We start from the raw sequence: 23,296 nt of genomic DNA, 5'->3' as shown, positions 1-23,296 counted from the left end.
AGAAGTAGTTAACTGCTAATCACTTGGGTGGGGGCAGGTTTGTCTGTTTTGTTTTTGGGGACACGATTCCATTTTTTAGCTCGGCGGAACTCGGGAGCGGTGGCTGCCGAGGAGGGAGGCTGCTCTGCTGGCTACGGCTGGGACTTCTGGCTGAGACGCTGTTTTTCTCCTCGCCCCGGCTGTTTCTCCTGGTTCCTGCGTCTGGGATCCCGGCCGCTGTTCCAGTCTCACCACTGCCTGCACCGTCACGGCCTGCACGCCCCGGCTGGGTCAGTGACCCGGGAGGGAGAGGTGTGCAGCTGCTTTTGCAGGACACGTGGTGGTTCCCCACTTTCAGCTTTTTTTCCTTCATCTGGGACAGGAGACACAGAGTTCATCTGGGAGCTCACCACTCGTCTGTCTCGCTGGAAAGGGACTGGGAACTACTGGGAACTCACTCCGCAGCCAGCCGGACTGTGACATTTGACACTGCTTAAGTATACTTTCCTCCCGGAGGAAAAACCTGCTGGGTTTTTGTTGTTTGGTTTTTTTTCTCTCTCTTGTGGTGTTGGGGAAGCGGTTTGCACTAGTCTGTTTACATATATATATATATAGCAGTTAAGAACAGTTAACCTTCTTATATTAAAATTCCTTTTTCTTAAATTTGATAAAGAGTGCCCTGATCATTGTGGAAAAGGCCCCCTCCCCCGCTTGTGGGTAAATATTTTGGGTTTTTTTCCCCTCAAACCGAGACAGGCGGAAAGCTGGAGCCAGATGAATTCAATTAGAAATTAGGTCCAGCTTTGCACACTGGAGGTAATTGCTCATTGCAACATGTGAGCAAGGAGAGACAGTTCCAGAGCAGGCAGGATGCTTAGTGAGAGATAGGCTTTAGCCAAACCTGAGACATTTCACTCAACTCTGAGTAATATAAATGCAAGTTAGTAGTTTCTAGGAGGAGGGATTAAATTATAAAACAACTACTTTTTTTAAAAAAAGAAGCTCTTAAGTCACTTTGCTCAGTTCATGGATGTCTGTCAGACTAGAAGAACGAGGGAAGATCTTTCCAGTCTCTTTGGGCTAACAGCAGATCACACATAGCTGAAACGAAAACGGCCAAGAGTGATGTGCTAGCAGGGCAAAATGGAAATCTTTCATCCCTTGCTTCTTCATACTGGTATGTAATTATGGAACTTTCCTGTTAGGATGTCTGGGGGAAGAAAATGAGAGACCACCTTTAATTATATTGAACATTGGATGGATGCATTTGCATTAAGCAGTCAGTTCCATTAGTGATGAGTATAGCATTAACACTCAGAAGGGCAGCCTTGCAGGACTAGGAAGAGGCAGAGAGCTACTGGCATGAGACAGGAGAGCAGAGCCTGACACGGCAAGTGAAGGGTGCCGCAAAGCCACTTGGCTATGGATGAGGGGACATGGACAGAAGGCACCACACAGAACTGCAGTGCCAGCCCCTGGAATGGGGCAACACAGGATGGAAGATGGCTGATAGAGTGCAGAAAACTGGAGGGAAGCTGGAAAGATGTCCAGATGCACTTCTGAGTAATAACTCAAGCCCATTGACTGTTCAAGAGAAACAAATCTCTTACCTGCAGAGAGTTTCCCCTGCTTTCCTCTCAGAAGTGATTACAACTACAAAATCTATTTGCACTACCAGCCTCCCACTGGCTGCTACAGTCATCACTGTAAAAGCAGTGTGTACTGCTGTGGAGAAGCCAAGCTGCAGGGAAAGGTTTGCTCCTGGATCTCACCAGCTGTTGCTACAGTGCTTTCAACTCTGTGGGGCTTCCCAGCAAAAGCTGAACAATCCAGCACAGCGAGTGAAAAGCTTTTCAGTGCTCTCACAGGTTTCGCTAAACTGCAGAGACAAAACATCTATGCATCCCATGGGCTTGGGATTTCCTGACCCACTGTAGGCATGGCTTTTGGGGATTAGAGTAAGAGAAATGGGAATTTCAGGCAATGTTGGAGGCGAGAAGACTAAATGTATACCAAAGCTAAACAGCTCAAGCAAACTCAAGTGATAAGCACAAATATTCCCTTGTAACACTTCTGTATAAACGTACATGTGTTTTTTAATCCTATTTAGGAGGTTAGTGTCTCTCTTAGAGGAGTTTATGTTAATCAATCATTCTTATCGTAATGTTATTTTAACTGAGGCAGAGGAGAAGGACAGAAAAGAAATGACAAAGTGGGACAAGACAGCCCTACCAATTAACTCACAGCTTCTTTTTACAATCTGCTCAGGAAAGATATTGTCTACATGCCTGCTGATGTCTTCTCTGAAACCCTTGTTTGAGTTATACAACTGCTAGTCTATAGCGTCTTTTAAACACTTAATTCTAGGCATTTTATGGTGGATGATAGAAGTGGTTTGTTTCCTTGATACCTTTCTCTATCAAGATGCCATTTTGTTAATTGCAGACCATGAAAGTCATTATACTGTGGAATTATGGGTTGTGACATGAGGGTGCTTGTTTTGCCCTTAGTGGAGTTAGACGAATGGATGGTCAGTTATGGCTTGTGTTTCCCTATTGCTGAGTACGAACAGCAATTACAATCCTAATTAATAGGAGCTACAACTACAGATAAGTACCCACTTGGGGTTTAGAATAAACAGAATTTTACTCAATGTAATCAGACAAGTGTTACAGCTCAGATTAATTGCTGCTCGTTGCTTTTCTTTTGCAGATGTCATTGTGTCACAAGCTGGGTTTGGAGCATCCAGTCTGTGCTTGGCCATGATGGACATGTTCACTGTTTTGGTGTTTGCTTTTTGAAAACCAGTTTGTGCTTTCCTTCAGCTGCCAGAAGCAAGCCTGCAGCCGTAGCATGGGTGAGTAGGTACCAGGGCTACTCTGCCAGCCCCCTGTAGTTGCAGTGAGGCTGTAGCAGTAATGTGGCCGTTGTGGGGGTGGGTTACACAGCAGTTACTTACTGTCCTTTCTTTTGTAAGCTGCGGTGGTAAGTGACAAGCAGCAGAGAGGACTGTGCTTCAAAGCAGCTTTCCAGCTCGGGGGATGAAAGCTGTTATTAGCACAGAGTCGATGGATGCTCGAACAATTGTTTGTATCCAAGTGAGTGGCTGGCTCCTTGCCAGGAGGACAGATTTGTGGGGGGTGAAGGGTAAACAGAGCCAGGTACCCATTTCCCAATGATATGTGCTCTGTGGGGGAGTTGTTGCTGTGGATCTGTGTGAGCCGCAGCGGGGACAGCGCATGCAGATCCAAGTTCAGTAGGTAATATGGTTCCCCAGTCACCCGGCAAAGCTGAACGTTAGCTTAGGGATTAATCTCTGTGCCTCTATTTTGTTTGTTACAGACGTAAATAACCACAGACTACTGCAGAACAGCAGAGCAGACAGACATGGTGCTGAGCGGAGGCCATCACTGATATCTCCTAAGCAGTCCCTTCCTGGTGCACACACACAGCCGCCCACAGGAACCCACCCGCCCACCTACCTATTGACTGACTGCCGGCTTTACAAACCCTTTGATGAGTGGGAAAAAAAAATACCCGTGCTAATGTAATTCTTCATTCAGCTGAGATAATTGGTTACAGCAAGTGATAGTTGGGTCTAAATTAATTTTTGCCCTCTCAAGTTCTGTACTTTCAAATGTGTCAAAAGACATGTTGCTATTTGCTGCATAGTTTGAAGTAATTCTGCCTGGAAACATCAGCTTCTACTGCTGCCTTTCAAATCCTCAACTTTAATCTCCAATTCAAGCTTTAAAAACCCAAAGACCAACAGATACATAAAAAATGTTTTTGAAGACAAAAATCCATCAGAAAAAAATCAATCAGAAATTATTTGAAGTCATCATTTGAAGTCCATTAGAAATAATTTGAAGTTGATAAAACACAAATTAACTTTTGCTGTCAGTACTTACAGCAACAACACTCCAAGATAGAGAGCCCCAAAATGAAAAATCATATTTATAAAAATGAAACTAGGTTCCACTGGAGGGGAATGCAATTTAAATAGTAGGACTTAAAGGAAAGCCAGATAGACTTCATCTGATAGTTAAAATAAATATATTAAAAAAATTAAAACAGTCTGCATACCTTCAGACTGAGCTCTTTCAGACAGCACACGATTGTGTCCTGACCTGTAGTCCATGGCTTTTATGTCAACGCCATGTCTAAGTTGGTGTCAGCTCCATATCAGCCTCCCATGGGCTCTCACAGCTGATGTTCAGTTAGTGAAGAAACATTTTTCTAAGGTAGAAAAAAATAAAGCCAGTTATTCCTCTTACTCTTCCTTTTTCAAATGAGTACAAAATTTGAATTTTTACAATCTAATATAAAAAGTCTAAATCGTGCTTCACTCTCTGTGTTTTGATTTCTTGCTCGTTAACTATATGAATGTGGGTTGATCATTCAAAGTGTATGCTCCCTCTCTGTGATCTGTAACAGGCTCATTTTAGTAGCAGGGTTTTTTCCCTCCATTTTAATAGTTCTTCACAGAAAATTGCAAATTCTTGCATGGAAAGGCATGTTTACTGACTGCTTGGCCAGACTCCAGCTGCAGAAACCTCTGAAGCCACCACAATTTCCAGGTGCTGGGCAGAACACTTGGTATCATCTGCATCTCATCCTGTCCATGAAACCGAAGAAAGGGAGTGCAACCCCCTTGTTGGCTCCTGGTTCTATTTTCAGGCCAGCTCTTCTTTTAGATTCACATCCTTAATGGGCTCTCTGGGGCAGTGACATTCAGAAAGTAAGCTTTCCTATACCCACAAGGCCAAGAGCACTGTTGAGAGTCAGCACTTGATTTAGAGCCATGGTGATGAGGCTCAGGTTGAGATTCAGAAGTGCTCTTCCCTGCCAGAGGCACAGAGGTCTCTGTGTCAGTGTGACTTTCTGCTGAGTGGACCAAGCCACTCTTAGGCTGGGTACTAGAGAAATGTGAAGGTCAGACTGGAGATGTTCAAGGTCAAGTCGTGCCAAATAATAAAAACGTTGCTTGTGCCAACAATGATCCTTCTGCTGGGCTGTGTGCAAGTGAGGTGTGTCTGAGGCTCGTGCTGTGAAAACCATGAACTTAGCTTTTTTCTTGGGGAAGTAAAGCAGCTCCATGAGCTCCCCAACAGTCAGTGTAAATAAATCCTCTTCTTTTTTAACACAGTTGCCTCAAATTAAAGCATGCTACTATTTCCTTGCTTTCTCTGGCCACCGCCAGACACAAGGGAAGTGCCACATGGACAGATAGTGCTGAATTTGGTTTTGCCTCACTGGATTTTTATGGATGGTTACCCTCAAAAACCAAACTATTAATAGCCCTGTGTCTGAATGCTCGACCACATAAGACTTCATCTGTTACATTCAGGCAGTGTTTTGATAGATTGCTATTTCATCAACTAAAAATCCTTTGGGCTATGAAGCATATAAAATAGTCCTACAACCACTTGCCCTAAAACTAATATTTAAAATATATATCACAGGAAAAATTGAGTACTCCATTAAGGGAATGGAAAAGAACTGACACCACAGACAAGGAGAAGGAAATAGATAGGAATTCTAGCAATGTAAAACAGAAGCCTCTTGAGCTGTGCTTTGTTTAAGTGATGCTAAAAGCACTACAGATTATTTAAATAGATTTTCTAATTGCTGTTGTTATTAATGAGATTAAAGTACACTAAGCTATTGATGTAGGTTTGGGGTAATTTACATAAAGAATAGACTCCTAAAATTTCAGTTTGCTGCATATCCTTCTTAATGGGAACAAATTGCAAAACGGTTTCAATTTCAGAAGCAATTTGTGAAGCTGTGCAGTGATCATTGCTCCTGCTCTAAATTCCCAGCTAAAAAGTAGCCAGTAACTCTGATTTTTCACTCATGCACACAAACAAAAAATCTTGCTTGCAACATCAAAATCAATGTCTTTTGGCTCATCAGGTTTTAATGCAGGATAAAAAAATGTAAATTAAGTGAGTCATGCTTTTAATTAACAAGTAAGACACTTTGATTTGAATATCAGTTTTTAGCTTGCATTATATGTCTTCATAATTTGATTATAAAGTTTAGCACTTTGTTGGAAACTTTCTAATGCAAATTTCCACCTAAATTTAGTCTTTATGCTAAACATGGTATTTTTCTTCCTATCTATGTACCTATGCACATTTCTGTATACACATCCTGCTTAGCATACATGTATTCATGTTCTAGGTTTTTTTTACTCTTGGTATTTAATACTGAAGAAATCATGAAACAAAACCTCTAAGTAAAATTCATTGAGGAAATGTGTAAGTCTTAAGTTCTTTTTCAAAAAACAAACCCTCTTATACATGATTATTACATACATAAATTTTGAAAACACTGTTTTTTTTCTGAAGATCCTGCTTCAGTTCTGCCCTTTGTGTTTGTTGCATGTGAACAAAGCCAAGAGCACCTGCAAAATTCATCAGTCTGGGAAGTGACATTACAAGCCATTCAAAAACATAGGGAAATGGCCAGACCTGGTTTTGGCCCTTCAGTGAAGTCTCTTGAGGCTCTGAGGTCTTCTGCAAACTGAGCATGGTCCTGCTCCTGCTGGCAGCTCGGAATGCACACCCAGCAAAGTGCTCCCCGTCCTGGACTCCATGCGGGATAAGCGCCACCACCAGCTCCAGCGCATGGGCCCTGCTCTGGTTGGGAACCAGAGGGTGGTGTTCAAAGCTCAGCAGGTGTCCAGGATGACATACCTGCTGGACCCTTCCCCACTGACATGGGTTGCTCTGATATCTTCCACTGGGATATGCTTCCCCTTGGTGCAATCCAGCATTTACTGTGGGATTTGCATGAGGAGGACCATTGAAAGGCTGCCACTTTTGCCCACACCTTGAAGTACCTGCTTTTGTACACTCCTTTCAAGCACCACATGAAGGCAGAGCCTTTACATTTGCAGTTGTTTTAACTTCTTAGCAAAACAAGGATCTCTTCCCTCTCTCCTCCTCAGCTGCCAACAGAATAATAGGCGCCAAGCAAATAGTAACTCAAAGGTTTCACTCTGAATGCATCATAGCTGTGAAAAATTTACACCTCTGCTTTCTAGGCTGATGACTTCCAGCTCTCTCCAAAACAAGTACCCTTGTAATTCCCACTCAAGACTGCTCCCCAGCACCAACTTTTAGCAGGAAACATCCCAAAAATTGAAGTCTGAGGTTAGATGACATAGAAATGTGAGTTGATGACTACCTGAATGTTCTGTGTGCCCTTAAGGAGCCAGGAATCAATAGTACAGCACAAGTTGGGCAGGAAAGGGCAAGGCCTCTAGCCCTCTCATTCCAGGTTTCTTAAATGCTCTACAATGTCCCTGACTGTCAAAGATCTCTCCTTTTGCTGTAGCTAGAAATGGGTAAGAAATGCTAATTTTTTCCTGTAAAGTTTTCAGTGCAATCCTGGTCTTGTCTGTCCCCTCCATCTCTCTCCTCTGGTGAAAAAATGTTTTGCCAAACAGCCACAGCAGATTCATTAGCTGCTTTGAACACCATGGCTGATACTGAGTCTTGAGAGTATGGAAAAGTGTTGTTTGTACTTACCTGCCGCATAGGTCCTCTGTCTGCAAGACAACACTCACCTGCTCCAGATCTGTGCAGTCAGGGCAATTTCTGGAGCTTAAGGTCAAAACATGGAGGCTCAGTAAGCACTGTGCTGCCAATGGATCCTACTGATGGAGCCACTCTTGTTATTTTAATGTGCGTTGTGCTGACCTGGGCCATTGGACTACCAGGGTCCTGATAAACTCCCTCCTGGCAGAGTCCCCCCGAGATGGGGCCTGGGCACGTGTCGTGCTGTGCAGCACAATCAGCTCGGCAGAGGGGCTCACACGGTGCGCAGGAGGCACACGTGGCCAGCAGTGCTGCAGAGCCAGGTCACACACCCGCTACTGAGCTGCTGTCATCGGGACCTTCACGGGAGGACATGGCCTCCTGTAGCTCCTCTCCCCGTCATTCTCCACCCCCATGTATCATGGCCAGTTACAGCTGTAATAGACAGAGGGGCAGCCACAGGCAGCAGCGACGGAGGACACTGCCCCATGAAGGGAAGGGCTCCATTCCATTGCACAGGGCTGAGATGAGTGTGCAGTGAGCATGGCAAAAACCTGGAGGCAGATACAGCAAAGGGCTGCCCTGGACCACGGGGATGTGGAAAGTTACTGGTGCAGACACAATTTTAAAATAAAAGTGGGTTTCAGCACTCTGCTGCTCCTGGAAGAGGTACCTGGCTTCTTAAAGAGACTGTTTCCTATCAGAAAGTTGTTTCTTTTAAGAATGACTTTTAGTGCAAAGGGAATATTCCTGTCAGTGCTTTGGTTGCAGACACCATCTGCTGCAACACTTGGCCAGCTTGGCATTTAAAATGTCATTTAGACCAGAAAGGAGCTGAGCCTGGATACTGAGGCAGATGTCATCAGCAAAGGTGAACTTCCATAACTGAATGAGGCTGATAAAAAATTGAATTGCAGAAGCATTTGCAGAAAGCCCTGTGGAAAACCACTGATTTTTCTGCATATGCTTTATTTTCTGTACGTGCCTTGTGCAATCTACCTTGGGGAAGCAATGCTACAAGAGATGCCAGGGAAAATTTTGCATTTAAAATCCATCATTTGTGGTTCCTGCTGGATGAATGGGTTTCTCTTCTCTCCAGAAATAGGATTGATGATACTTTCTAAAACAAACTACCACATCCTTAGGCTTGTTTCAGCCCAGCAGGCAGGAGGACAAGTTCATTTTTCTCTTTCTGTGGAGCACCGCTGTACACAAAGTTGCTCAGAACTCCTTGCTACCTAAATATTTCTGTTCCAGATGACAACAAAAGGACAAACAGGCTCTGATAGGTCTTTTTTTCCAGCATGGAGTGTGTAGGAAGAGTTACTGAATACAGACTCTCATTCCCAACTGTACCTCCTGATGTGTCTTTAGAAAGCAATCCAAAAATCCACAGAATAAAGAAAATGAATGAAATAAGTAGCAAATGCATGAAAGAGAAGTAAATGCTAAAACAAATAGTTAATTGCTCTATCTGTGTTTCAGCCCATAGGGCTCATATAGATGAGTGTTAGTAATGAAGCTCTTCAGCAGCTCTGGAGCACACTTTGTTCTTAAGGTCAAATAATTTATCAAGATAAAATGTTAAACAAGTCCTTTCCACATATGATACTCAGTGTGCCTCAAATTGCTTTTCATCTGTGCTCAGTGCTTTTGTTGACTTACAGTAAATTAAACATTAGCTCTTTGTAATTAGATAGGAGATCTTGGTGCTACTTCCTAGTAATTTAAAGACTAGAACTAGTTTCAAGCAATTAAAGCTAAAAATCCCACCTTTAAATAATGAATTAATATGGGGTTTGATTTAATAAGAAAGCAACTGGAGGTTAAATGACCCAGACTGACAGACACATGAAGGAAAAGCAGCCAGTGCAGAGTCAGCGGTGCAGCCACTGTGGAGGCTGTTGGGCAGCAAAGAAGGGTTTTTCTTTCTGAGAAGCAATTGCAAGCTTGTAATAGATCCAAACCCCTTCTTAGTCAACTTTAGGAATGCTTTCTGTAAGTGAGTGCGCTTGGTGGAACTGTCAAGATGAGAGCAGGGGGGTCTGCAGAGGCCTCTGTGGGGAGAGGCTGGGGCTGCCTGTGCTGGATACAGCCAACCCACCACAGTCCAGCTGCCAAGGTGGTGGCACCTCTGGGGAAGAGTATTTCAGATGGGGCAAAAAACATTGCACAGGCAGATGATGAGGAGGAAAGAAGTGTGCAGCTGACCCCTGAACACCAAGTTCACAGCAGGAAAAGGGCGAGGAGGAGCTGCAGGTGCCCAAGCTGAGATTTCTGGCAGCCTCAGGAAGAACCCAGTCCCAGGAGTTCCCAATGGGAACTGCAGCCTGTGGAAAGTCCATACTGGGTGTATCCTGAAGGGCTGCAGTCATGAGAAGGTCCCACGCTAAAATAGGGGGAATGTACAAGAGAAGGAACGGCAGAGAGAAGCTGTTATGGACTGACCACATTCCCCCATTGCCCCAGGAGGAGACAGAAGAGTCAGGGATGAAGATGTGAAGTTGAGCCTGGGAAAAAGTGGGTAAGAAAGGTGGTATTTACTTTTTTTGCCTTTGATTCTCACCACACTAATCTATTTTAATTGGCAAGTCTCTTTTGCTCATGATGGTAACTGGCAAGCAGTCTCCCCATCTTTATCTCAACCCATGAGCTTTCTGTTTTCTCCCCCAATCAGCTGAGGGGCTGGGGTGAACGAGTGGCTGGTTGGGCACACCACCACCACCACCACCACGTTATCCACAGAGCAGGCTGTCGGATACAGGAAGCCTTCTGGAGAGGGCAACTCTGCTAAAGAAACATTAGCAGGCTGGAATAAAGGTCATCCATCAGCAAGTTACAGAAAAAAAAGCCACAGCCCCAAACAACTCTCTTTCAAATGTGAACTTGAAAACTTCACATTTTCGAGACTATGTTCCACTACATTTTACTTCTCTACCTCCTAAAAAGATGCATTCTCAAACTCAAAAATACCTTTAAAATCTTGTCACAGGCCATCCCAAAGCCTTGTAAGAACATCTCAGTAACACAGAAACAACAAAAGATTTTTGTGACAGAGGGCCCTCTGCTTATGACTGAGCTCCCTTAGGGGTAAGATGTCATTTGATTAATGTAGCCTTACAAGTTTTATATTGTGTACCATACCATACTAGAATACAGCAATGCTTTTTGCATACTCATGCAAATACTCATGCACATTTTAAGAATAGAACTGATAATCTTTATTTGCCTTATTATTCCAACTTGCCTTATAAAAATTGAGAGATGGCCTCCTAAAATAGTACATGAACAGTGCGTTATTTGCCATGCAGAGACTGTAAGAGCGTAACATTAAAAGATGACAAACCTGTATTTCAAATGTGTATTTGCATTCTGCTGAATGGTACAAATGTGAGGAGTGACTGTCACAGGAATGGTTATCATGCTAAGAGGAGTCTGAGAGCTGCTTATGTGAAGACAGGACACAGATGATATCAGAAAAAGCCCAGTATCTCGATCAGATTAAGACTTGTCATATATTCTGTCCTCTTCCCAGTGTTTTCTCACTTGTTACCCCCCTCCCCCAATTCAATAAACTTAACTACAGCAGTTATAAGAGGCTTTTACTCTGAACAAAACCAGTGGAAATACAATTCACACTGAAAGCCAAAGCTGAGGCAAGTCACATTTCTGTTGCTGTTATTTGCCATCTGGTTTAGGTGGGATCCACTCATGGATCTTCTTGCGAGTAGTAGAGTAAGGCACGTACTGCCCAGGAGTGCCACTCAGGTTGAATTTATGGTTCTCCCAGATAAATTTACGAGCAACTGGTGGATGAGTAGTTGGAGGGTCATCAGTCATTGCGTGGAGCCAGCGATGCCTTAAGAAGAAAAAGACACATTGTTACTAAGGAACATTACACGATCTCCAACAAGATTATCTTCTCCCAAGGTCCTCCTCAGAAAAGACACTAAGTATTTATTTTGAGAGGGGAGAAAGGTCATTTTAATCCCATGTGGCCTTGAATGAGACTAAACGATGCTGATTTAAAGTAGCTACACAAACCTAACTGATAAATAACAGTTCAGCCTCCCAACTGAAAGCACACCTGAGCTCAAATTTCCTATTTGTTTGTACACCAAGCACATTGTTATGTGTTTGTATGGCCTTAACCAGGCAGCCAGGTCACAGCAGGCACTATGAATGACAAAACCACTTTTGGTTTTATTCTCTGGGGTTTTGGTTTGCTGGGGTTTAAAGGTTTGTTTTGTTTTTAATTACCAGAAGACTGTGCTGCACAACAATTACAATACCACTTCCAAAGCATTCATGAGGCTACTACTATTTGGGATATGGATTAATAATGCAAGTTCACCTAAAAATGTTTACTGACTGAACAATAAAATGATTAATACCACTCAGCAACAGCGTAATTACCAAGTGATTACAGTGATTAGCCTTTACCTATGAACTAAATGTTCATCCTTCTCTGTGCAAGCAACATTAATGATCATGCAAAGCATTTTCCCTAACAATTTACTGAAACACTACAGCAGGGACCAACTGAATTGATTTCATCCTGTTTCTATTTCAGTGCCTGAAGCAACTTTCAAATCTGAATTATATTTTAATTATCTGTCAGTGTACATGTACTTTACACTCTGCACACTTATGAGAAAAGTGAAGTTATAACTGTTTTTGCAAGCTTATGTATTTTACTGAGGTAGAATTAAAGAGGCTTTTGCTAATCAGCTTTTGCAAAGACTTGACCTAAAAATATGAAGTCTTCTTTTCCAGTTGTACTAGAAAGCCTAAAAATTGCATCTTCAGCCTTTAGTAACAAATCTAGAGCATTTCATTTATACAGTAAAACAAAACCCCAGTAGAAGTGGTGAGAAATAGACTGACAGGTATATTCTAAATCTGAGGAGCTCTATAGAAGGTTGATAATCTTTTCAAATAGCTTCTAGACATGTATTTAAAAAAAGAAAATATCTCACTTTAAAAAAAGTTTTGACTGGGGTAGAGTTGATTTTCCTCACAGGGGCTGGTGTGGGGCTGTGATTTGGATTTGTGCTGAACACAGGGCTGATAATGTAGATGTTTTTGTTACTGCTGGGCAGTGCTTACACAGAGACAAGGCCTTGGCTGCTTTTCACACTGCCACGCTGGCAGAGAGACCAGAGGTGCACGGGAGGAGACCCAGATGGGACAGGTGACCCAGACTGACCAAAGGGATATTCCATACTGTATGACACCATGCTCAGTGCATCAATCTGGGGGAAGAAGGAGGAAGGAGGGGGACATTTGGATTATGGCATTTGTCTTCCCAAGTCCCAGTTACATGTGATGGGGCCCTGTTTGCCTGGGCATGACTGGAACACCTGCCTGCCCAGAGGAAGCAGTCTATTAATTCCTTGCTTTGATTTCCTTGCATGTGCAGGTTTTGCTTTCCCTATTAAACTGTCTTTATTGCAACCCACAAGTTTTCTGGCTTTCACTCTTCTGATTCTTGTTCTGATGCTGTTGGGGGGGGAGTGGGCGAGTGAGTGACTGTGTGGGGATTGGCTGCTGGCTGAGGATAAACCACAACACATACAGAGGCCACTTAAACTCACACACCTTCACCGAGTGATGCTTCTGGTAGCAGTGGACAGGGATCCTGCACACAAATCCCTGTTTACACACCTGTTCCCATGCCTCACCATCCTCATCCTCCTCCAAGAGCCATGTGCAGTTTTAAAGGCCCCTAAAAGACAGGCTGGAGCAGGTGGAGCAAAAGAACTATTAATGCTCAGCTGTAATCAACCAGATTTCAAGCTTGCATGATGTCTGGCACCTCTATCATTACAAGTGTATTTAATATCATACACTCATTCCTGGAAACATCAGAAAGGTTTCACAGTATCATTTAACAGAGTAGTTTTATCTGTCATTTAAACTATTGTTTTTGCAGCTTTTCTAAGACTAAATCCATAAATTCTTTTAAAATATAGTATTCTGGAGTAATTAATATATTTGCTTTTAGGATTTTCCGAATTTCTGTAACACAAAATGGCATCAGCCTCAAATTTAAATGGGTAGCAAACCTGATCCTTAAATCACATTTTCTCACTAGAAAGTAGAAATAAAGTTGCTCACCGACAAGCCACATCAATACAGTCACAGGTATTGAAATTCATGAAGAGATTTCAAAAGTTTGTTTAGAACTCATTCCACTATGAATTATGCTTGAATTTACGAGTTTCAGGGCTTAACCTGGACACAACAGATTCCCCTTAGAAGCCCAACATGTGACTTAAAAGAGCATTTTGGTTTGCAGAGTCTGTTCTCTCAAACAAAAGCTTCCACTCTCCACTTAAATCTTGAAAACTTTATTTTAGGGAGACTTTCCCCTTGACAACCTTCCTCAAAGAATCCTTTGAAGCCTTGATGTCTCATAGACTTTTCCCAGATGCTCAAGAAAAGCTTTTCATGCACTAGATAGAACAGCATGAATCAAGAGATTTGACATCCTGCAGATGGCCAGATTTCTATGCAAACTCTGCCTATAAATCCATGCATGAAAAACAGGGCTTCAAAAGCAATTAATGACTTAAAACCTACAAGGCAGACAACTTACAAAGAAAATCAGGAGGGTGGCAGAAACTCTGAAGAGGCTAAAGCAGTTTCCTGAATCAGAGAGCAGTCACTACCAAGCAGAGTTAGGCCAGCAAAGCCTCTCGACTTTTCCTTGAGTGAAAGGATCAAAGACACCTCAAAGTATCTTCAAATGCTCTCAAAACTACGCAAAATTTTCTCCCAGGTCTTAACAAATGTTTAAAAGCAAGTGGATTTCAATCTGAAGCTACAAGGGATGGGAGCCAATTCTATGATGTACAAGCTGTCAAATAAGAACTGATGCTACACAAACTCGGTAGCTACTGCCATATGTGCATCTGCAAGGTTCAGGCACAGTCTGCGTAAGCTGAGGATGTTTGCCAACTTGTTCACATCCCCTTTTCTCAACAAGTTAACCATGTTGCAATGGGACAAGAGAAATGAAGATGCATGTAAGGGTCAAAGTGCAGAGAAGAATGGGGAGAGAAGGAAAGAGAGACAAGAAGCATGTTTATTTCTTTACACATTGGAAATAACTTTAATTTCTCATGCTTGTACAGCAATGAGGCTGCACCCAATTTATCTGAAAACATCAAACTAGTATTTAATCTAGTTATAAAACTCCACACATTTATTATAAAACTACCAGAAGGATGGAAATTTTAGCCTCCTTCTTTTTCTGCAATGTTTTTGTTTTGTTTTCCTTGATGGCAGATTTGAAAAGCAGCATTTTTACAGGAAGATCACACAGTTCCTTACATTTCCTAGTGTGTTAGCACTTACAGTCTGAGATGCTACATTCCTCTCTCCTTCAGCTGTCAGATCAACCAACAAAAAGGATGCAGATTATTAAACTGAAAGTAAATATTTCATGATATGAAGTCAGCACTCTTGAAGCTCCTCCCAAAGATGTCAGATTTGCACCATAAGGAAATAAATATCGAAGTACAGGACAAATACTACAAATACAAAGGGCAGTGCTGGCAAAATGAAGTGTCCCTACAAAAAGGGAAAACTCTTCTCAAATTACAGTTCTTCTTTCCCCACAGGATAATACTGAAAGAACAATTTATTTTTAACTAGCATGTACACTTAAACCAGTTGTCAATTTGTTTTTGCAAAGCGTGGGGCCAAAACACACACCAGAGTACATTAAACCAGAAATACACCAAACAAAAAGTTTAAACACAGCCCAATGACTAGGGTGATTCTGCAATGCAAACATCTATGAAAGCAAGAAACAGAGTCCACACAGGCATTGGTATAAATGGATTTAACCTTCAACGTTTTTATGTTCCCAGATCACACCTGATCAGTGTTCAAAAATGGAAGCGCTGAGTTTCTGCAACCAACACACTCTGACCAGCAGGAGCCAAAACAAGTATTTTGTTTTTTCTGTCTAAAAGATATCTTTGTGTAGGGGGGAAAAAATGTGCCCAGTATCTTGTACAGCATTACAAGAAGATTAATACTAATCATTCCCAAGGCAAGTATTGAAGAAATTTTTAAAAAATTAACTTTTTAAAAAATTAACTTTTCTCCAACAAAGTAGATACCAATATCTGGATTTTGAGGACAAGAAAACAAAACCAAGAGTAACAAAGAGATTAAATAACATAACTAAATCAGAATAAATTACAAGCCTGCATATTCTGGTGTGGCTACATTTTTAAAAAGCAACAGTCTCAATTCTCTGCATAGTAGACATATGTCAAAGCAACACTTTGATTTCCTTCAGACTATAATTTCAGTACATCCGTTGTCAAGAGATGTTACATCAATTATTTCAGAATACTGAAAATATTCAGTAGCTTCTAAAAATGGTACTACAATATGTTATTATATATAAGACGTTTTTTCTTGCTGCTTTTTCCTTTTCTCTAGTACCTGACAGGACTAAACGGGAGCTTTTTTTCCCAGTTGTTTTCAAAACTTTTCAACATTCCCAAGTGATTTGTTTTCAGTTCACCACGCATGAGATTGAACTGATTGTATCTGAACAGTCATTCCTGTTCCAGAGTCTGGAAGGCACACAACTGACTGCAAAATTATACTTAAAAATGCAGTGTATTCTGTGTAAGGGTGTAATCAGTAGGATAACCAGGAGTGTAATCCTACATACAGCAGAATTCTTGTAAGAGTACCACAAAATCATTTAAAAAAATAATTTAAAAAAATCTTAAAAGACAATATTTATTCCCAGTCAAAATATTTCTGCTTTTAAAGATGTATCTAAGCAGTCTGGAAATACACAACAGTGATTTAGATGTGTCACAAAGCTACCTAAGTATAAACACATGTTCTTATGGGACATACAAATTTATCAGCAATAAAAAACCCCTATCCACAAACCTGAATGGTATTGCACAACTAAGTTTCCTCATAAAAACCTTTGAGCACGGGACTATTTACCCTTTTGTGCCTCACTCCACTCACCAGTCTTGAAAATAATGAAATGTTTACTCCTTCTAGGGTAATTTTTTCCACATTGATAGGAAAACAAGTTTTTCTACCTCATTAACTTCTGTGAAATTAGCAAGCTACTTAACCCTTGAAAGATCCCTTTGATAGCCAGGAAGAAACCCTTTGAGGAGGTTTGTAGAGAGGCAACAAACATCACATAAACGTTAGCAAAGGAAAAAAATAATACAAACCCCTTGTCTCAAAATAAGGAAAATCCTGAAAACCAGCACAGTGTAACAGCGAAAAGATAAAAACTAGAACCAAACAACAGTTATTGTGAAGATAAGGCATGAACATCTTTGTTTTGGAGATTCTAATGTCACTCCTAGAAAACATTGCTATTCAGGTCTTACCAACTGAGACAGAAAAAAACATTAACTGCATTAGTCATAATTATAAGGCTGGGAGAGTTTGAAACAAAATTGACTATCTAGAGAGTCTACCCATGCATCTCTTAAATGTTCTATTGAGCCACAATTTAGGAGTCCATGTAATGAATTTCAGCCTTGGCACAGAACTTGCACCACAGGAGTAATAAAACCAGTGTGTGCTAATGTTCAGTCTACTCAAACACCTCTTCCTTCCCATCATCTTTGCTGCTTTGTGGCTGAAGTGCTACCCTGTTCCTCAAGAACCACACAGATTGTTTTTACTGGCAAACACCGTTACTTTATGTGGTGTGAGACAAAAAAAAGTATTAACAGCTGTGTGGCCACAGACCACCTGGAACTCAAGATTGTACAGAATTATTCCTGAGATGCATGAGCAGAAAATCAAACCTTAATAAAAATTACAGTCGAGTAGCAGTCAACATACAGAGCATCCTGGTCCTTTGCTGCTGATTATTATATCACTGTATATAAATTGAAATAATTATGCTGGTAATGACTGTGGATTAAGGAATGTTGTTCCATCATTGCCTAATGGTTTTTAGGTTCTTGCCCAGGAAATAATTTCTTTTTTACTTCTGGTGGCCCAACGCTTTGCCAAACCATTAACAGGGAATCACAGCTAATAAGGAAAACTGGAAAACCTGCTCAGTCTGGCTGGCAAAATGCTTTTCTCCTTCCAAAAAGCAGTGAGTGCACCTACCACGACAGTAAGCACCAGAACATTATGAATGCAGTTCAACATTAAAAGTAACAAGTGTGAAATCTTCTGGTCATACACAGAATAGCTGTGTCCATGAAAACTTTTTTAATCTTCTGCTTTCTAGTACAAGAAAATATACAGGCAATTACACAATTGGTGTCTGTCCCCATTATTAGGTTAAATGGCTTACCATTCAGGGGGCACCATACTTCCATCAACTTCCCAAAATGTGTTTTTGCCATTCATTTCATCAGTATATATGACCCATCTGTGTCGACCTTAAATAAACAGAAACATTGTATTTAAATTATTTTCATATAAAGGAGAGAACTCTTGAAAAGCAGGATTTTTTTTTCCCCACCATGAGAAGTCCTTTTCAAAAGGACATTGCCACTGATAACCCAAGATTAAACTAAATTTCAGCTATCTAAAACTACCATGCAATGTTAACCAGCAAGTGCTTTTCCTTGTTACCCTGCAGGTTAACCTACAGTCAGCAGTTTAGTTGGACTCACCAGAGTATCAACTGCTTCTGTGTCGCCTGTGCTGCTTTAGGTGCTGCCTCTGTGAGTACTCTGCAAACATTATTTAAAATCCAGTTGCTTATGGTAATAGGAAGTTCAGGCTAACCTGTGTTTCTTTGCCCTGAAGGGATCACACAATCAGGTACAGCTGCAAGGCACTTTTAAAGGCAGTTCTCTTTCTTTCTCCATCTTACACCATCAGCTATTAGATCAAGGACAAAATTCAGCTCTTAATCACATCTCTACCTACATGGAAAGCATCTGACTGGCTTATGTTTATCCCATATTTATTGTTTCAGATCGACCATGTTTGCAAATTGTAGCAATGCATTCTCAATACATGGCTTGGAGAATGTCATGTCAGAAATGGGCTGATGAAGAAAATACACCAGCCACTGAGAATGCTTTAGCAACTGATGTTTTTAATGTGGTTTGAATGTACTGAATGTAAAAACTGCATAGTCACTGTCTTCTTTCCATGACCCCTTGCCAGGTCAGGGGGCTGGGGAAAGGACAGTGACCTCATGTTACCTGAAACCCTCTCCCATGGAATGTAAATCCCCTTACTCCTACTGGCACAAATTCCGACTCCCCGCCTTGTCCCTTATTGGTGAGTTTGTATCCCTCCAAAGTCCATATAAACCTGTACCCCTGACTAAACTTCCTCTTTGTTCCTGCCTTCGTAGTGGTTCCTGTGTGTCCTTTCTGGGGGGCTCTCAGAGATCACTCGGTCGGGGTGAGCATAGAGCACACATTTCTCCCAGGTTAGTGGACTGATAATCCAGGACCAGGAGATTCCATATCGTTGCAGATTCCTTCAGCACACAGCATAACGAGGCTACAAGAAATCAACCCTCACAGCAAATGAACTGAGGGACAGGAGATGTCAAGGTATTTCTGAGGGCCTTGTCTAAGACCCACACAAGTCAAGTGCAAGGAAGTCAGACAGGCAGCAAGTTCCACTTCACTAGCAGCAGCCACACAGGGTATGTAAAAGCTTGACAGTCTGCTGGGAGGTGTTCACATTAACATACATACCAAAGAAGTTTCTTTTGTCTTCATAGTATTTGTTTCCATATTTGTCAATTCCTATCAGATTACCAGTCTTCAAATCATTGACCCTGTGAATTATCGAAACAACAGTTTCAATTGACATATTGTCAAAATGAAGAGGTTTCTTAGGGATTGGTAAAAATCTGTAAGGAAAACTCTTGAATTTTATGTAGATATTCAAAAAATATTCAAGCTTAAGGATTGCAAAACACAATCATCAATTCCTACAACTAACCCACACTCCACTGACAGGATGATAAAAGTCATACAAAAAGGTTTTTAGGGACTATTATTTATTTAAAAGCTCTTTATAAATGGAAGATAAAGCAACTGCAATATAACAATTTAACACCCACAGAACCTTAAATACTTTAAGGACCTGAGTGAAAAAGAGTACATTAGTAAATCGGCAGCTCCTTGTATTTGGGAGCAGCTTCAAGCCTGCTGTATCACAATTCAAAATACTTATCACAAGGAAGAAATGTGAGTGGGGAAAAAAATCAGGAGAAAGTTTAACATAGACAAGTGCAAGGTTCTTGGGGATGAAAGCACAGTCATGAAAGGAAGCAAAGGCTGCAACTCATTCTGCACAAAACGCCAAAGGGGCGAGAGGGTATCCAAGGCTGAGCACAGGTCAGCGGTGCCAACCCACTGACAAGGACGCGGAGGTGACGAGCAGTTTGCAGTGCTGAAGAACCAGAGCCGGGAAGACAGATGAAGTAACTCCCTGCTTTACAGCGCGGGGTTTCAGCAGCCGCCCTGCCCGGCCGAGGTGACCCAGAGCCAAGGGCGCGATGGCGCAGCACAGCCCTGGGGGCGGATACAACGCACACGGCTGGGCAGCAGGGCAACCTGGCCGGGCAGCGCTGACAGCTCAGCACCGAGCAGCCCTCCAAGCTGCCGAACGAAGGGAAAAACCAGCGCCGGGCCCTGCCTGCCCGGGACACAGCGGGGTCACCGGCACCGCCGAGCGGAGGCCGCGCCGAGCCGCGCGCGTCCCGCCAAGGTGACCCCGCGGGGCGGCGATCGGGAAAGCGGGAAAGGCCCCTCCGGGCGCCGCGGTACCTGAGCAGCTGCAGGACGGCGCCGCGGACGCCGCCGTGGCCGCCGATGTGTTTCAGCGCCCGCTTCAGCACCTGCACGTACTCCGCCATCTTGGGGCGGTGCCGCCCCGGGCCCGCCCCGCCGGCAGCGCCGCGTCTGGGCCGTGCGGGCGGGCGCGACAAGCACCGGCAGCGAGGCGGGCGGGCGTATTGTGGGACGGGCACTGCGCTGCGCTCCCCGTCGGCGTGAATGGATCCGATAGAACAGGTGCCCGCTGCTCACACGGGAAGGTCGGCGAGATACAAGGATGGGAGGGGAACCCCCTTTTTAATAGAAATGGCTCCTGACAATCTCTTATTTCACATCGGTCACAAGATCTATGATTAGAAGTGTTGCCAAGACTGGCAGTAAGGTCTGCGATTGCCTAGGTCAAAAGTCAGGAGACGGGCAGGTAAACATCCCACCCCAGGCAGACTATGGGTGATGGTCACTAGAGGAGCCTTGTCTGGCGTCTCTCAGAATTTTCCCAGCTCTACAGGCCATTAAGGAATGTGTATCTCTTGCCTCGTCCAGTCTCCACCCCCACCTTCTTCTCCGTCCTGGTTCTGCAGTGGCAGGAGAATGCCCTTGGTGGCTCTGGGTGATGTCGGGAATACTTTACTGCTGTTGCTGCAAGGCTGGTCTGTCTGTCAAGGTGCACAAACCACTTCCCTGCCCTTCACCAGGCCAGTGCCGTGCAGGCCAGGAGGGAGCACAGAGAGATCAGAGGACTTCCCTTGACTTAAGAGTTGGACTCGATGATCCTTGTGAGTCCCTTCCAACTCAGAATAATCTGTGAATCTGTGACTCGGCGGAGCGGGCGGGGCTGAGCTGGGGGCACTGCCCTGCCCCGGGAACAACGCAGGAGCACGTGAAAAATTAAGTATGTGGTGTTAAAGTTGAAAGGAAAATGGAACCGGGAAAAAGCCATCAGCCCAGTTCACAGTGTGGAAATACACCTATTTCAACATGAAGTCTAGTGGTCGAAGTTTCCCACTGAGAATTTTTTAGTTTTCAGCACAAGCAGGTTTGTGTTCAAACACAGAGCACAAGCCCTGCTGATTCTGTGCTCTGTCCTCTAACCACAGCATCTCTTCTGTGACAAGTCTTAGGCTTCAGTACACTTGTGGCAGGTTATTTGCATTTTCACAATCAAGTCTTATTATTAAATGTATTAAAATATGGTCAAATTAGGAGGCAGAAAAACAGGGGAGAACATTTACAGTCAGTTCACTCATTTTCTGTAACTCCATACACAGAAATCACTATTTTGATATAAACTATTTATGATGGAGTGTAAAATATGGAAAAAGTGTAATTTAAATTAGGTCAGCCAACTTTGGAAGCACTGGATAGGTTCAACCCTTATTCCAGTTTCTAAGCCTATTCCCGATTCATGTAACTGGGATAATTTTCATTGACTGTGCATATAATTTCATGAGCATTTTCTCTGCTGGCAGTGAAATAGCATGGTTGTTGTGTTTGGGTTTTTTTTTCCCAAGGGTTAAAGTTGTCTGGATGACTTCACTGATCCATGTAGCACCATGATTCTTCAACTGAGACTGCTGTGGAGGATCGGGCACCGTGACACAGAGCTGGAAGAAGGAATCAATTTCGTAGTGTGACTTTGATCCTACAGAATATTTTGTGGGGAATACATTCTTAGTAGCAGGAACATTTTACAGCATCTTCAAATTACATTTTGATTTTTCTTTGTACTATTTTCTCCATTATTTAGTCAAGTGAGATCTCTACTAAGAATTTCATTACCTTTTAACTGCTCAAGTCCCATCACATCTACTTAAACTGCTTTTGTTAATGTGTCACTGAGCATGAAAAAAGACACACTCTGAATTTGGTGTAAATGTCACTGTTCAATACAGTGGAGTGCAAATGCAAGTTACATCTTCCTAAGAATTGAGGTATATTTGGGAGACAGCACTGAAATGCTGTCCTGTCACTCAAGTAATTTATAAAACTCATGCACCCATAAGAAATATTTAATTCCCAGTTTTTTAAATGTAAGACTCTCTTAGATGTTGCTTTTGTTCCCCAAAAATTAGCACACTGAATTTCACTGCCTAAAAAACTCGTGCTAAACACACTTAATGCTGCCTTGTTTTTCTCCTTTGGTCCAACTAAATGGCACAGAATTACTGACAGAACTCTTTTTCAGGCCTAGAAAACGCCCTCTTAAGTCTGAACACAAGTAACTTGCTTCTTTTCTAATAGTGTAACAAACAACATATTTTAAAAATATAAACAAATCTGTTTCCTGAATGACTCAAAGGATGACATGTAACTTCCCTTCACTTTGTTAGCATACAAGCATCTCACCAAATCCTATGTTTTTTTTCTTTAAAGAGCTTTATTCAATGGGACAATGAATCAATTGATCTTGAAAAACCCAAGTTCGTATATTCTCAGAAAGTGCAAAAATCAACTGATCTACAGAATAATTGTGTGTTTACATTTTACCTTAGAAGAACTTTTTATTACATTTGTCTATTCTACTGCCATTCCCTCTGTTCTTAGTATGGACAGTCACATAAATTTATTCTGCATTGGTTCACAACTGTGGAACATATATTTGCAACAATCCATGGAATTCCTTTTCTTAAACTAAGAAAAAAAATCCATCAGAAGAGAGACTAACAAATAAGAGCATACTACATTATCAGCTCCTGCCCCATCCTTCTAAAATTGCAAAGTTCCAGAAGCAAAGTTCAATCCACAACTCAAGTCTCCACAATGCAGTGTCCAATAATACTGTAATCCAATCTCTAACCAGTTTCTCTCACTCTAATCCAAACAGTGCAATTTCTAATGTTTTCACTAACACATTTTTAGTCCTATAATCCATTATTATTTCTCATAAGCACAATGGAAGGAGTTTTTGTCACATGGGTTCTATTGATTTAAAATGTTAAAAGATAAATTCACAGCCTAGAACTACAGTTAAATGTTACTAAA

The 23,296-nt window shown here is 42.2% G+C and overlaps 1 protein-coding gene and 1 long non-coding RNA gene across 2 annotated transcripts; one reads left to right on the top strand and one right to left on the bottom strand.

The window, feature by feature from the left end:
• The first annotated feature begins 389 nt into the window (after positions 1–389).
• LOC139669441 (uncharacterized) lies at positions 390–3,484 on the top strand. The gene is made up of 3 exons (XR_011697259.1): positions 390–476; positions 2,692–2,836; positions 3,322–3,484. It is a non-coding gene; the product is annotated as an uncharacterized lncRNA (long non-coding RNA).
• Positions 3,485–11,114: 7,630 nt separating this feature from the next.
• On the bottom strand, positions 11,115–20,428 carry NDUFA12 (NADH:ubiquinone oxidoreductase subunit A12). The gene is made up of 4 exons (XM_071552074.1): positions 20,306–20,428; positions 19,226–19,308; positions 17,854–17,941; positions 11,115–11,388 (listed from the first exon to the last, which is right to left on the bottom strand). Exons 1-4 carry the CDS (start codon positions 20,392–20,394, stop codon positions 11,208–11,210), a joined length of 441 nt encoding a protein of 146 aa, XP_071408175.1. The 5' UTR covers positions 20,395–20,428; the 3' UTR covers positions 11,115–11,207.
• Positions 20,429–23,296: the final 2,868 nt, after the last annotated feature.

This window comes from Pithys albifrons, chromosome 3, assembly GCF_047495875.1.
Source record: "Pithys albifrons albifrons isolate INPA30051 chromosome 3, PitAlb_v1, whole genome shotgun sequence".
Classification (NCBI taxonomy): Eukaryota; Metazoa; Chordata; class Aves; order Passeriformes; family Thamnophilidae; genus Pithys; species Pithys albifrons.
Note: the sequence above shows the minus strand (reverse complement) of the source record. Positions and strands in the feature narration are given on the sequence as shown.

Bases quoted from the DNA above. Each gene is read 5' to 3' on its own strand.
- NDUFA12 (XM_071552074.1), bottom strand. From the start codon at position 20,394: ATGGCGGAGTACGTGCAGGTGCTGAAGCGGGCGCTGAAACACATCGGC. The intron at 19,309-20,305 runs GTACCGCGGCGC...GATAATTCACAG, and splicing joins GCCGTCCTGCAGCTGCTCAG to GGTCAATGATTTGAAGACTG. The intron at 11,389-17,853 runs GTAAGCCATTTA...TTTCTTCTTAAG, and splicing joins AGTATGGTGCCCCCTGAATG to GCATCGCTGGCTCCACGCAA.